The sequence below is a fragment of the Phyllobates terribilis genome, unplaced genomic scaffold (assembly GCF_046119375.1).
Source record: "Phyllobates terribilis strain yellow unplaced genomic scaffold, ASM4611937v1 Scaffold_3__8_contigs__length_932513732, whole genome shotgun sequence".
Classification (NCBI taxonomy): Eukaryota; Metazoa; Chordata; class Amphibia; order Anura; family Dendrobatidae; genus Phyllobates; species Phyllobates terribilis.
In genome coordinates this window covers 682,459,475-682,471,880 of record NW_027362763.1, presented here as the reverse complement: position 1 = coordinate 682,471,880, position 12,406 = coordinate 682,459,475, and the positions used below count along the sequence as shown (strand labels likewise).

The 12,406-nt window shown below is 43.4% G+C and overlaps 1 protein-coding gene across 1 annotated transcript in view; it reads left to right on the top strand.

Moving 5' to 3' along the window:
- STUM (stum, mechanosensory transduction mediator homolog) overlaps positions 1-12,406 on the top strand; it is an 81,101-nt gene that overhangs the window by 50,340 nt on the left and 18,355 nt on the right. The window contains exon 2 of the mRNA XM_073671838.1: positions 11,322-11,501. Within this exon, the coding sequence (XP_073527939.1) occupies positions 11,322-11,501 (180 nt within the window). The remainder of the gene's footprint in view (positions 1-11,321; positions 11,502-12,406) is intronic.

Below are 12,406 nucleotides of genomic sequence, written 5' to 3'. Positions count from 1 at the left end.
GAGGACAGTTCAAGGTGGACATGTTGTTCTAGAAGTTTTGAGGCAAAGGGGAGGAGTGATATGGGGCGGTAGCTGGTCAGAGAGGAAGGGTCAAGGGAGGGCTTTTTGAGGATGGGTGTGATTGCGGCATGTTTGAAACATGAGGGGAAGACTCCGGTTGTTAGTGATAGATTGAAGAGGTGGGTTAGGGTTGGGATGAAGACTGTGGTGAGGTTAGTGATGAGGTGGGATGGGATTGGGTCAAGTTCGCAGGTGGTGAGGTGTGATTTGGAGAGTAAAGAGGAGACTTGACCTTCTGTAATGTTGGAGAAGTGGGGTTTGGAGGAGGAGGGTTGAGTAGATATGAGGAGGGGTTGCGTGGACTTTAGGCCAAAGTTTTGTCTGATGGTGTCAATCTTCTGTTTGAAGAATGAGGCAAAGTCGTCGGCTGAGATGAGAGAAGAGGGAGGAGGTGCTGGGGGACGAAGGAGAGAGTTGAAAGTGTTAAATAGCTGTTTAGGGTTGTGAGATAGGGAGGATATGAGAGATGAGAAGTAGGTTTGTTTTGCTGTAGTGAGTGCGGACTTGAAATTAGTGAGGGATTGCTTGAATGCGATGAAGTGCTCGATGGAGTGAGACCTTTTCCATCTCCGCTCCGCAACCCTGGAGGCCCGGCGCAGTTCTTTGGTAAGTTTAGTGTGCCAGGGTTGCCTGTTGAATGTGCGAGGTGTGGTGTGTGTGAGAGGGGCGATCGAGTCTAGAGCTGAAGCTATTGTGGTGTTATATGAAGCAGCAGCAACGTCTGCATCGTGTAAGGAATTTATGTCTGTGAGAGGAAGGAGGGATTCAGAGAGAGAGTGTAGGTCAAGGTGTTTGAGATTTCTGCGAGGGTGTGTGAGTTTGTGGAGTGGGGATTGTGCACCCGGAGAGGAGAGGGTAGAGAATGTGAGGAGGTTATGGTCAGAGAGAGGGAGTGGTGAGTTAGAGAGGTTAGATAGGGAACAGAGGCGGGTGAAGATGAGGTCCAGTGTGTGGTCATCTTTGTGGGTGGGTGTGGAAGACCATTGAGTGAGTCCAAAGGAGGAAGTGAGGGATAGGAGCTTAGAGACAGACGAGTGGGGAGTGTCAATGGGGATGTTGAAGTCACCCATTATGATAGTGGGGATGTCAGTGGAAAGGAAGTGAAGCAGCCAGGTAGTGAAATGGTCTAAGAAGGTGGTGGCTTGCCCTGGGGGTCGGTAAACGACGGCCAGTTGGAGGTTGGAGGGGGAATAGATGCGCACACAGTGCACCTCAAAAGAGGGGAGTGTAACGGAGGGTGGCAGTGGGATTTTGGTGAAAGCGCAGAGTTCTGATAGGAGGAAACCTACGCCTCCACCATGTTTGCCATTGGGGCGGGGGGTGTGGGAAAGGTGGAATCCGCCATATGAAAGGGCAGCTGGGGAGGCTGTGTCAGAGGGGGTGAGCCAGGTTTCGGTGATGGCGAGGAAGGAGAGTTTGTTTGTAATGAAAAGATCGTGGATGAAGGAAAGTTTGTTGCAGACAGAGCGAGCGTTCCATAGAGCTCCTGTTAGTATAGCTGAGGAGGTGGGTATTAGTTGGATGGGTATGAGGTTAGAAGGGTTGCGACAGTTTGAGGAAGGTCGTGGATAGGAGGTAGAAGTGACTGTGGGGATATGGCGAGGAGGATCAGGATTTGGAGAGATATCTCCAGCAGTGAGGAGGAGCAGAGAAAGTGTTAGCAGGTGGGAGGAAGAGAGAGCATGAGGTGGCTGTCTGTGTTTGGAGATCCAGGATTGAATGTTGAGGAATAATTTGGAGGAGGAGGTGAGATGAATGGGGAGAATAGAGGGAGAGATGAAGAGTTTCTTACTTGGTGTATGCCGCCATACTGTATGAATAATACTTCCACACAATACTATCATAAATAATGCGGCCATACTGTAATAATAATAGTACCACACAGTACTGTCATAAATAATGCGGTCATGCTATGGTAATAATACATCCACGCAATACTGTCATCAGTAATGCCGCCATGCTGTATTAATAATACTTCCACACAATGCTGTCATAAATAATGCTGTCATACTGTGGTAATAATTCATCCACACAATACTGTCAGAAATAATCCCACCATACTGTATTAATAATTCTTCCGCACAATACTGTCATTAAAAATGCCGCCATAATGTATTAATACTATCGATCAAGTATTGCGGGTGCTCGAGCGCCAAGATCGAGGCCCTGACCCGCATGTTTCGCAGCTGTTAGCTAATAAATATGCGGGGATTGCCTGCTATACACGGTAATGCCATAGCCATGTTGGCTACTGTGATTACTGTAATTAGCCGGCCACATCACATGATCGGATCTTATAGAAGAACCGGTGACGCGATGCTCGACACACTGTGTCCAGGAAGCAGTTCAGGGAGAGTTGATCTAGGAGGGAGAGCTTAGATTAATGTCTGCGCCCCCCTAAATATTATAAACTTTATAACTTTTTTAAACCTATTAAATAAATAATTTTTAAAAATGACACGGGGACCCCTTATTTTTGATAACTAACAAAAGACTGACCGTCACTTCCAAACAGAACACTGGTCTGAACAGATGCATACTAAGCGTAGCCATCTCAGTATATAACTAACAAATAAAGTTGCACTCTGTAGTTTTTTAACGCTAAAACATGTAAACATTAAACATATGAAATTTGAATTGCATTACTGTTCTAGAAAATAATAATAACCAGCCAAGGTAAAGAAGACAGCTGGGGGCTGATATTAACAGGCTGGGAAGGTCTTTGGTAATTGGTCCCTTCCCAGACTAAAAATATCAGCTCTCAGCCACCCCAGAATTGGCACATCACATTAGATGCGCCAGTTCTGGCACTTTGCCCGGCTCCTCCCATTTTCCCTGGTGCGTTGGCAATCGGGGTAATATTTTTTGGGGTTGATGTCAGCTGTGTAGTGTCAGCTGGCATCAAGCCCAGGGGTTAGTAGTAGAGAGGGGTGTATCAGACACCCCAATTACTAACCCAGTAAGTTAAAATAAAAAAAACACACACACAAAAATATTTTATTTGAAAAAAGAAAAAACTCCCCGACTCCCTGGTTTACCAATTTATTAATAAAAAAATGCCATGCTGGTCCGAAGTAGTCCAAGAATTCCAACATAGTCCACAAATGGCAACTTGAAAGACATTTAAAGAGAGAATTAAATAAAGACAAGAGGCAGTCTTGACTAATTCATTAACTCCGCAGCTCTGACGTATGGCCTTCCCATGACGTCTACCAATTCTCTAGTACAACCTATGGAGCCTTGTTCTGAGAATGAAGCTTCATAGGTCACTCTCGGTCAGGCTGCACTAACATTACTGACGTCATCACCGCTCTCGCCGGGTCTCATGGAGCCGAGCGATGAGCCAGCGGCTCTGAAGAAAAATTAGCTTGATGCCAGCTAATACTATACAGCTGACATCATGTCAAAAAATATTACCCCAATTTCCACCGCATTAGAGCAATCAGGAAGAGCCGAGCAATTCATCAGAATTGGCGCAGCTAAAGGAGGCACCAATTCTGGGGCGGCTGTGGGCTGATATTTTTAGGCTGGGAGGGGGCAAATATCCATGGACCTTCCCAACCTGATAATATCAGCCTCCAGCTGTCTGCTTTACCATGGCTGGTTATCAAAAATGGGGGGACCCCACATGATTTTTTTAAATTATTTATTTAAATCCCAGCAGCGACCTGGGAGTCAGAGATGCATCCAGACGTCTTCCCCATGCTGTTCCTATTCCATTTGAGTGCTGCTTCCATCCATTTCAGCGATTTTCCTGCCCCCCCTCCAGCCCTCCTTTTAGGGTCTTCCAGAAAAATGCTCGTTTCCCATTGACTTCCATTATACTCGGTACTCGATTCAAACCCGGCCGAGTGTCGAGTACCGAACACTCAAGCATTTTAGTGCTCACTCATCATTACTCATCAGAGTTCAGAGATTATCATAATTTCTTGGTTTTGTTTGTTGCTTTTTGAGCATTGACCATAGGTTCTCAATGGGACTGAGATCTCAAAAGTTTCACAGCTGTGGACCCAAAATATCAATGTTTTGTTCACCGAGCCACCGAGTTATAACTTTTGCCTTGTGACATGGTCTCCATTGTGCTGGAAAAAGCATCATCACCACATTGTCCTGGATGATGGGAGAAGTTGCTCTTGGAGGATATTTAAATCTCGTTCTTTATTTATGGCCATGTTCTTAGGCAATATTGAGTGACCCCCTCTATGGATGTGAAGCCCCCACACATGAGTGGTCTCTGGATGCTTTACTGTTGGTAGACACAGGAATCATGGTAGCCAAGGCTTTTGGAGGCTCCTCTGGTGTCAAAAAGGGCAGCAAAAAAAGTAACTTCTCTCGAAGAAAAACATCAAGGACAGACTGATATTCTTCAGGGATTGGACTGTAGAGGATGGGGGTAAAGTTATTTTCTGTGATGAAGCCCCTTTAGATTGTTTTGGGCATCTGGAGGAATGATTGTCCAGAGAAGAAAAGGTGACACTACCCTGAGTCTTGTGTCTGCCAGCAGTAAAGCCTCCTGAGACCATTCATGTGTGGGGGCTTCTCATCCATGTAGGGGCTCACTTGCTATTTTCCGAGATGTATGTGATGTATACCATTGTAAACTTTTAAGCAACTGATACATTGAAAGGTGATATGGAATATAAGTGTTTCTGTTTTCATCAAATAAAAAATAGTTTTTAAAAAAAAAGAACATGGCTATGAATAAATAACAAGATCTAAACCTCCTCCAAGAGCAACTTCTCCAATCATCCAGGACAATGTGGTAATGATGCATTTTCCAGCATTGAGCTCCATATCTCAGGACGAATGTGATAAGTAAGTGGCTCGGTGAACAAAACATTGACATTTTGGATCCACGTCCAGGAAACACCCCAGATCTCAGTCCCATTGAGAACCTGTGGTCAATCCACAAAAATTGGCTGGAGTCTGGAGAATAAGGGGCAGAAGTCTGGAGAATAAGGGGCAGCGCTGGGAATATTGAGACGTCACAGAAACTTCATTTATAAAAAAGTCTAAAAGAGACATTTGGGGACATTAATCTTTGCATTTGGACAATCGAAATTTTGCACAGTTCCTGACATTTCCTTTTTGTAGACGCGGACTCCACAGGTATCACTGTTTTGTGCCATTCGATACGGCATCTTTGTTTGTCCCCACAACCAAAACTTAAAAATGCAGGGAAAATGGGAACATGGTTAAACTTTTGATGTAAACTACCACATATTTATAAATTCTATATCAAAGTCACAGACAGGTCTTCGCGGTCTTTAAGAAAAAAAAGTGGAACTAAAACATTTATGTTGCAACCATTTTAACATGTATAAAAAAGTCGTCATTTGGGCTAAAAATATTCTACATGAACGAGCGACATTGGACACTTTGTCTCCCCTTTATTATCTGACACTGTGTACTAAACATGGTTAAAAAGTTGCATCAGCGTAATATAACCCAAATGTATCATTGAGATGCGGCATTTGATAAATATGGAGTGAAGTGAATGCACTGGGGATTTGTCACAAATTTCTCCATGGACCGTTCTATAGGGGAAACGTTTTCCCATATGGGTGACCCCCTATAATAAAAGGATAATATGCAGATTGTATCCCATGTCCCCTATGCAGACAGGGCGTGACCCCCCCCGCATGTGCCCTCTGTATATTTGCATTGAGGATGTGGCTTGGATTCTGAGCATTGTCTCATCTGGGTATATTTCTGGGCAGAGGTCCGGGAGCCCCCCGATGATGTGCGAGGCTTGTCAGGATTTGTTATAGTTAAGCAGAGCAGCGCAGATACGGATAAATATTTATATAAGGAGCCGGGCACAAAGAGGCCTCGGCAGACAGAGATTTACAATCCCCGATCCCGGTGGGTATTAAAGGGCACCTCCACCCACAACCTAAAAATAAAGGAACTGAGAGCAAAAGTTTAAAGGTAAAAAGTCCTGGAATCGGTGGCTGCTTAATTCACCTGTCTTCTCTCATTCGCTTATGACTGTAGTCTGCAGCCTCTGGCTTTACAGGTGTTGCAAAACTACAACTCCTAGCATGCAAGACATATTGGGAGTTGTAGCTTTGCAACAGCTGGAAAGTCACAGGTTGGAGCCCATTGACATATAATATAAACTATAAAAGGGATCAGGGACCCCAAGAGCTGCATAATCAGCTAATGACCCGGCGTTATATTCTCACCTCTCTCTGTGATATGAGATCAGAACTAGAGGTGGCGTTCCCCTTTAATAGCCGACTATCTAACATCTGGAGTGAGTTTTCTCCGGCATTACTATAGAAATCATCAGTCCGGTGTTACCCATTCCCCTGGCACAGTACTTTCTGTGATTTACAGCTCATTGCGTCGCTTTTCCATCATATTCTGCTATCTCTCTGCCAATTAATTTGCAGTAATTAATTTGTTGTAGCGGATTACTGATGCAAATAAAGTTCTGACTAATTTAATTATTCAGTGTTTTACACACAGTGAGACTGAAATATAGAAATGCGCGGCCCCCGTGTGTAACACCTCGGACACGCAGGGTGGGATCCTTTACACTAACACGCCGATGGTCCGAGAGAAGAACGCAATGATTTTGGAGGGCAAGGAAAAGAGACTGTTTTTTGGGGGGGAGTTTCAACAAATTCTTTTTTTAAGTTGCACTTATTTTAGTTTATTATCTACTTGATTGTCTGTTCTTTCGTTTGTTCACCATTGTGGGCGTCATTTTTGTTATCCAAATGTTTGCAGTTAATTCATCATTGGCGACAACCGGAGGGATTTTATGCTTGTCAGAAATTTTTGTACAAATCTTACTTTTATGTGTAAGTTTTTACTCTAAAAGGTACCAGAGAGACAAAAAAATATTTGCACAAAATTCCTCAACACTACATGTGTCATTTTGAATTTGGCACAAAAAATAACGTAATCAAATAACACAAAACATAAAAGGAAAATCTTGAAATTCCGAAAATGATGAACCATAGCCGCAGGTGCCCTTATAGTACTTTGCTTCTATAGTTGCAGCTTCAGAAGCCTCTATACCAATTTGTCTTTTCCAGCCACAGATGCCCCTATAATACTAGCCATAGATATGTCTTTTCCAGCCACAGATGCCCCTATAGTACTAGCCATAGATACATCTTTTCCAGCCATACATGTCCCTATAGTACTAGCCATAGATACGTACTTTCCAGCCACAGATGCCCCTATAGTACTAGCCATAGATAAGCCTTTTCCAGCCACAGATGTCCCTATAGTACTAGCCATACATACATCTTTTCCAGCCATACATGTCCCTATAGTACTAGCCATAGATACATCTTTTCCAGCCATACATGTCCCTATAGTACTAGCCATAGATACGTCTTTTTTTTCAGCCACAGATGCCCCTATAGTACTAGCCATAGATACGTCTTTTCCAGCCACAGATGCTCCTATAGTACTAGCCATAGATACGTCTTTTCCAGCCACAGATGCCCCTATAGTACTAGCCATAGATACGTCTTTTCCAGCCACAGATGCCCCTATAGTACTAGCCATAGATACATCTTTTCCAGCCACAGATGTCCCTATAGTACTAGCCATAGATACGTCTTTTCCAGCCACAGATGCCCCTATAGTACTAGCCATAGATACGTCTTTTCCAGCCACAAATGTCCCTGTAGTACTCGCCATAGATACGTCTTTTCCAGCCACAGATCTCCCTATAGTACTAGCCATAGATACGTCTTTTCCAGCCACAGATGTCCCTATAGTACTAGCCATGGATACTTCTTTTCCAGCCACAGATGTCCCTTTAGTACTAGCCATAGATACATCTTTTCCAGCCATAGATGCCCCTATAGTACTAGTCATAGATACTTCTTTTCCAGACACAGATGCCCCTATAATACTAGCCATAGATACATCTTTTCCAGCCACAGATGCACATATGGTACTAGCCATAGATAAGTTTTTTCCATCCTCAGATGTCCCTATAGTACTAGCCATAGATACATCTTTTGCAGCCACAGATGCCCCTATAGTACTAGCCATAGATACGTCTTTTCCAGCCACAGATGTCCCTATAGTACTAGCTATAGATACGTCTTTTCCAGCCACAAATGTCCCTGTAGTTCTAGCCATAGATACGTCTTTTCCAGCCACAGATGACCCTATAGTACTAGCCATGGATACGTCTTTTCCAGCCACAGATGTCCCTATAGTACTAGCCATAGATACGTCTTTTCCAGCCACAGATGTCCCTATAGTACTAGCCATAGATACATCTTTTCCAGCCATAGATGCCCCTATAGTACTAGTCATAGATACTTCTTTTCCAGCCACAGATGCCCCTTTAGTACTAGCCATAGATACATCTTTTCCAGCCACAGATACACCTATAGTACTAGCCATAGATACGTTTTTTACAGCCACAGATGCCCCTATAATACTAGCCATAGATATGTATTTTCCAGCCACAGATGTCCCTATAGTACTAGCCATAGATACATCTTTTCCAGCCACAAATGTCCCTGTAGTACTAGCCATAGATACGTCTTTTCTGGCCACAGATGCCCCTGTAGTTCGCACCATTGGTACCTCTTTTCCTGCCATAAATATCCCAATAGTGCTACCCAAAGATGCCCCTATTGTACTAGCCATAGTTTCCCCTATGGTTTCAGCTGCAGATGCCCCTATAGTTCCAGCTGCATAAGACCTTATAGGACTAGCCACAAAGGCCCCTATAGTTCCATCCACAGATGACCCTATAGTACTAGCCTCAGATGCCCTTAAAGTTCCAGACACTGATGCCCCTAAGTTTCAGTTGCAAATGCCTCTATAGTGCTAGCCATTGATATTTATTTTCCAGCCACAGATGCCTCTATAGTTCCAGCCACAAATACCTCTATTCCAGGCATAGATGCCCCAGACAGAGATGTCCCTATAGATTTTGCCATAGATGCACCTATAATAGAACTATACCCCTACAGTTCCAACTGCAGATGCCCCTATAGTACTAGCCACAAATTCCCCCATTGTTATAACCAAAGGTCTCTCTTTTCCAGCCATAAATACCCCCTATAGTGCTTCCCAAAATTCCCTATAGTTCCTGCCCCATGTGTTTCCAGTTGGGGATGCCTCTATAGTACTACCCACAGATGGCCCTGTAGTTCCACCCACAGATGGCCCAGTAGTTCCACCCACAGATAGCCCTGTAGTTCACTGACGAGCCCCTTTAAGTCATGTAAATTGGAAATATTGTTAGTTGAGTCCATGAACTGAGACGTTAGCAGCTGCTTGGAATAAATAAGATGTGGTCCCCAGGAATGTGCCGTGATTTCTGTGAGTAACTAAACGTGGACATGTCCGCCATTTAATTTGATGGGTCGTGTTCTACTTTTACAGTAAGGCACAGGGACATTGTTATTGGGGGTCACACCTGGACTCTGGTGCCTGAGGGGGTCTCGGCTATATAATAAGTAACCAGTTTTATATATGGCTCATGGCAGGAGTGGGACCTGCTGCAGACTCTGCATTTAACACACTTGGGATTACAGGAGGCTGAGATATGGGGAGCTGTTTGTAACGTCGGGTGTCACTAGTCGGTTTCTTTCTTTTATAGCTGCAGGTTATAAAACGTTCTATAATTGCCATTTTGATCCCGCATGGCCACCAGTTATGAGAAGAGATTTTTGGCAATATTATGTGGGAACTATATGGCATTTTATATAGAAACTATATGGCGGTATTATGACAGCACTAGAGATGAGCGAATAAATTCACAGGACCCTGGTGCAGCAGTCAGTACTCTGTGGCCGCTGGACTGAACCCTGAGATCCGCCTCCTACCTGCTGCATCCGCTGCTCCTCTTTTGATTAGTCAACCTGGCATGATATCGTATGTGCCTCACGCGATGTTGTGCCAGCCCTGCTAATCAAAGGCAGAGCCAGGGATACCGGCAGGTAAAAGGTGGTCCGCAGGGCTCCTGTCCAGCAGTCATGGAATACTAACCTGGCCATTGGACAAATATTTACTGAATCATCTCTAGTTTGGTAGTATTATGTTGGCAATATGGCAGTATAATGTAGGAACTTTATAGTATAAGATGGGGTAGTGTATAGGACTAGAGGGTATAGGATCCAAATGTAAGAGTAGTAGTCTCATACTAAGCCAGAATATATAAAATGCTAGTGCATATATGTATAGGATCTCATGCCTAATGGATGTACATGGCAAGGCAAGCAAATATATTGTCAAATATGTGTCACAGTGATAGTAAAAAACATGCCTTTTTTACTATCACTGTGACACATATTTGACAATATAATTGCTTGTCTTGCCGTGTACATCCATTATGCATGAGATCCTATACATATATGCACTAGCATTTTATATATTCTGGCTTAGTATGAGACCACTACTCCTACATTTGGATCCTATGCCCTCTAGTCCTATACACTAGCCCTTCTTGTACGGATACTGTATATGTCTGCATACTCCATTCCAGCTCTACACACATAGACTCAGTCAATCCATCTGGTTATATTTCTCCCTTCTAGATATCAGCATACTCCCTGGGTGTGCGCCTCTTGTTTTTATATCTTTTTAATCACCTTTATGTCATTGTTTTGTCATCCATTTGTTGTCACCTGTATTTAATAAAAGTGATTATTTTGTCACCTAACTTGACATATTGGGACTTTATGGTCGGAATTATTTTCTTCTCTCCTTCTCTTCGTCTTCTACCGACTGTCCCACTGATTATTTTTAATAAATTTAATAAAAGTGATTATTTTTTCACCTAATTTGACGTATTGGGACTTTATGGTCGGATTATTTTCTTCTCTATGGCAGTTTTATGAAGGGACTATATGGCAATATTATATTCAAGCCATATGGAAATATTATATAGGAACTATATGGCAGTATTATGTGAAAACTATGTGGCAGTATTATGTGGAAACTTTATAGCAGTATTATGTGAATGGTACTATTATGAAAGAAATATATAGAAGTATTATATGGGAACTGAATGGTAGTATGTGGAAACTATATGGTAATATGTGGAAACTATAAGGTAGTATTATGTGGGAAATATATGGCAGTATTATGTGAGAAATGTATGGCAGTATTATGTGGGAAATATATGGCAGTATTATGTGGGAAATATATGGTAGTATTATGTGGCAACTGAAATGACAAGAAAAACTGTTTCTAATATGGCAGGTGAAGGGGCGCTTTGTAATTCCCTGTATGTGATATGGGATCTTCTCTCTCTTCTCTTTCAGGGACATTTGTCTCGGCGTTCACTGTGTTATGCGGAGCCAGGACCGACCTCCCCGACCGTCACATATGCTGCGTGTTCTGGCTGAATATAGCTGCAGCCCTCATCCAAATCCTCACAGCGATTGTTATGGTCGGATGGATCATGAGTATATTCTGGGGGATGGACATGGTCATTTTGGCAAGTAAGTACAGAAGAAATTATTCTCTGTAGCAGTTCTGATATTCTAGTCATGAACCAGGTGGCTCAGGATGAACAGGGGTGCTGATAATATATAAGAGAGAGGTGAGCAGGAGGGATGGAGCGGCGAGAGGAGTTGATGGATCCCATACAATAGGAGGACCAGCCATCTGGACATATGTGACTGTTATGGCTGGTGGTGATCTGGGGGCGATCAGGGGGCAATCGTGCTGAACTTTAGGAACTAAAGCAGTTGGGGGTAAACAATCTTGAAATCTGCTTTGGTCACTCAGAGCTTGTTCTGCATTGGTCAAGCCATCAGCTAGAAAACTGTATATTGAAAGTTAGGTGAGAGAAGAAGTTAGCTACTTCCTGCCTCACTGATGAAGGTTCTGACCCCGGCAGTGATAACAGATTGTTGTCCATGCTCTAAAAAACGAGAGGGACAGGAGGGTTCTCACATAGTGGGAGTCTTGAGAGAGGGTGACCAGGTGACAGTAAAAGCCACACATGGCAGGTAATACGGCTGACAGTAATATATATCAGACAGCTGCTTCCTGTCCCAGAAAGTGAGGCGGTCTGGAGCACACTGGAGATGAAGTTTTATCATTTTGACTCTAATTTGCAAGATTTCCAGACATGTAACCATCAACGAGATGCAAGACGACCAGACTAAGTGCACTTATCTGGCATCGAGCGCTGTGTCGGTTACTATAGGGAAGTTATGTGTCCTATTAGAAGAATGCGTCCGGGATAATTGCTCGCTGAGCTTTTCTATAAACCCTCTAGATCTCTCGGGCTCCGTCCTGTAAACATGTCAGATACAGGAGCTGCTGGAGGCAGAAGTATTTACACAGGCAGGACGTATGAATTGTATACGGACTATATACACTGTGGCAGGGATATTAT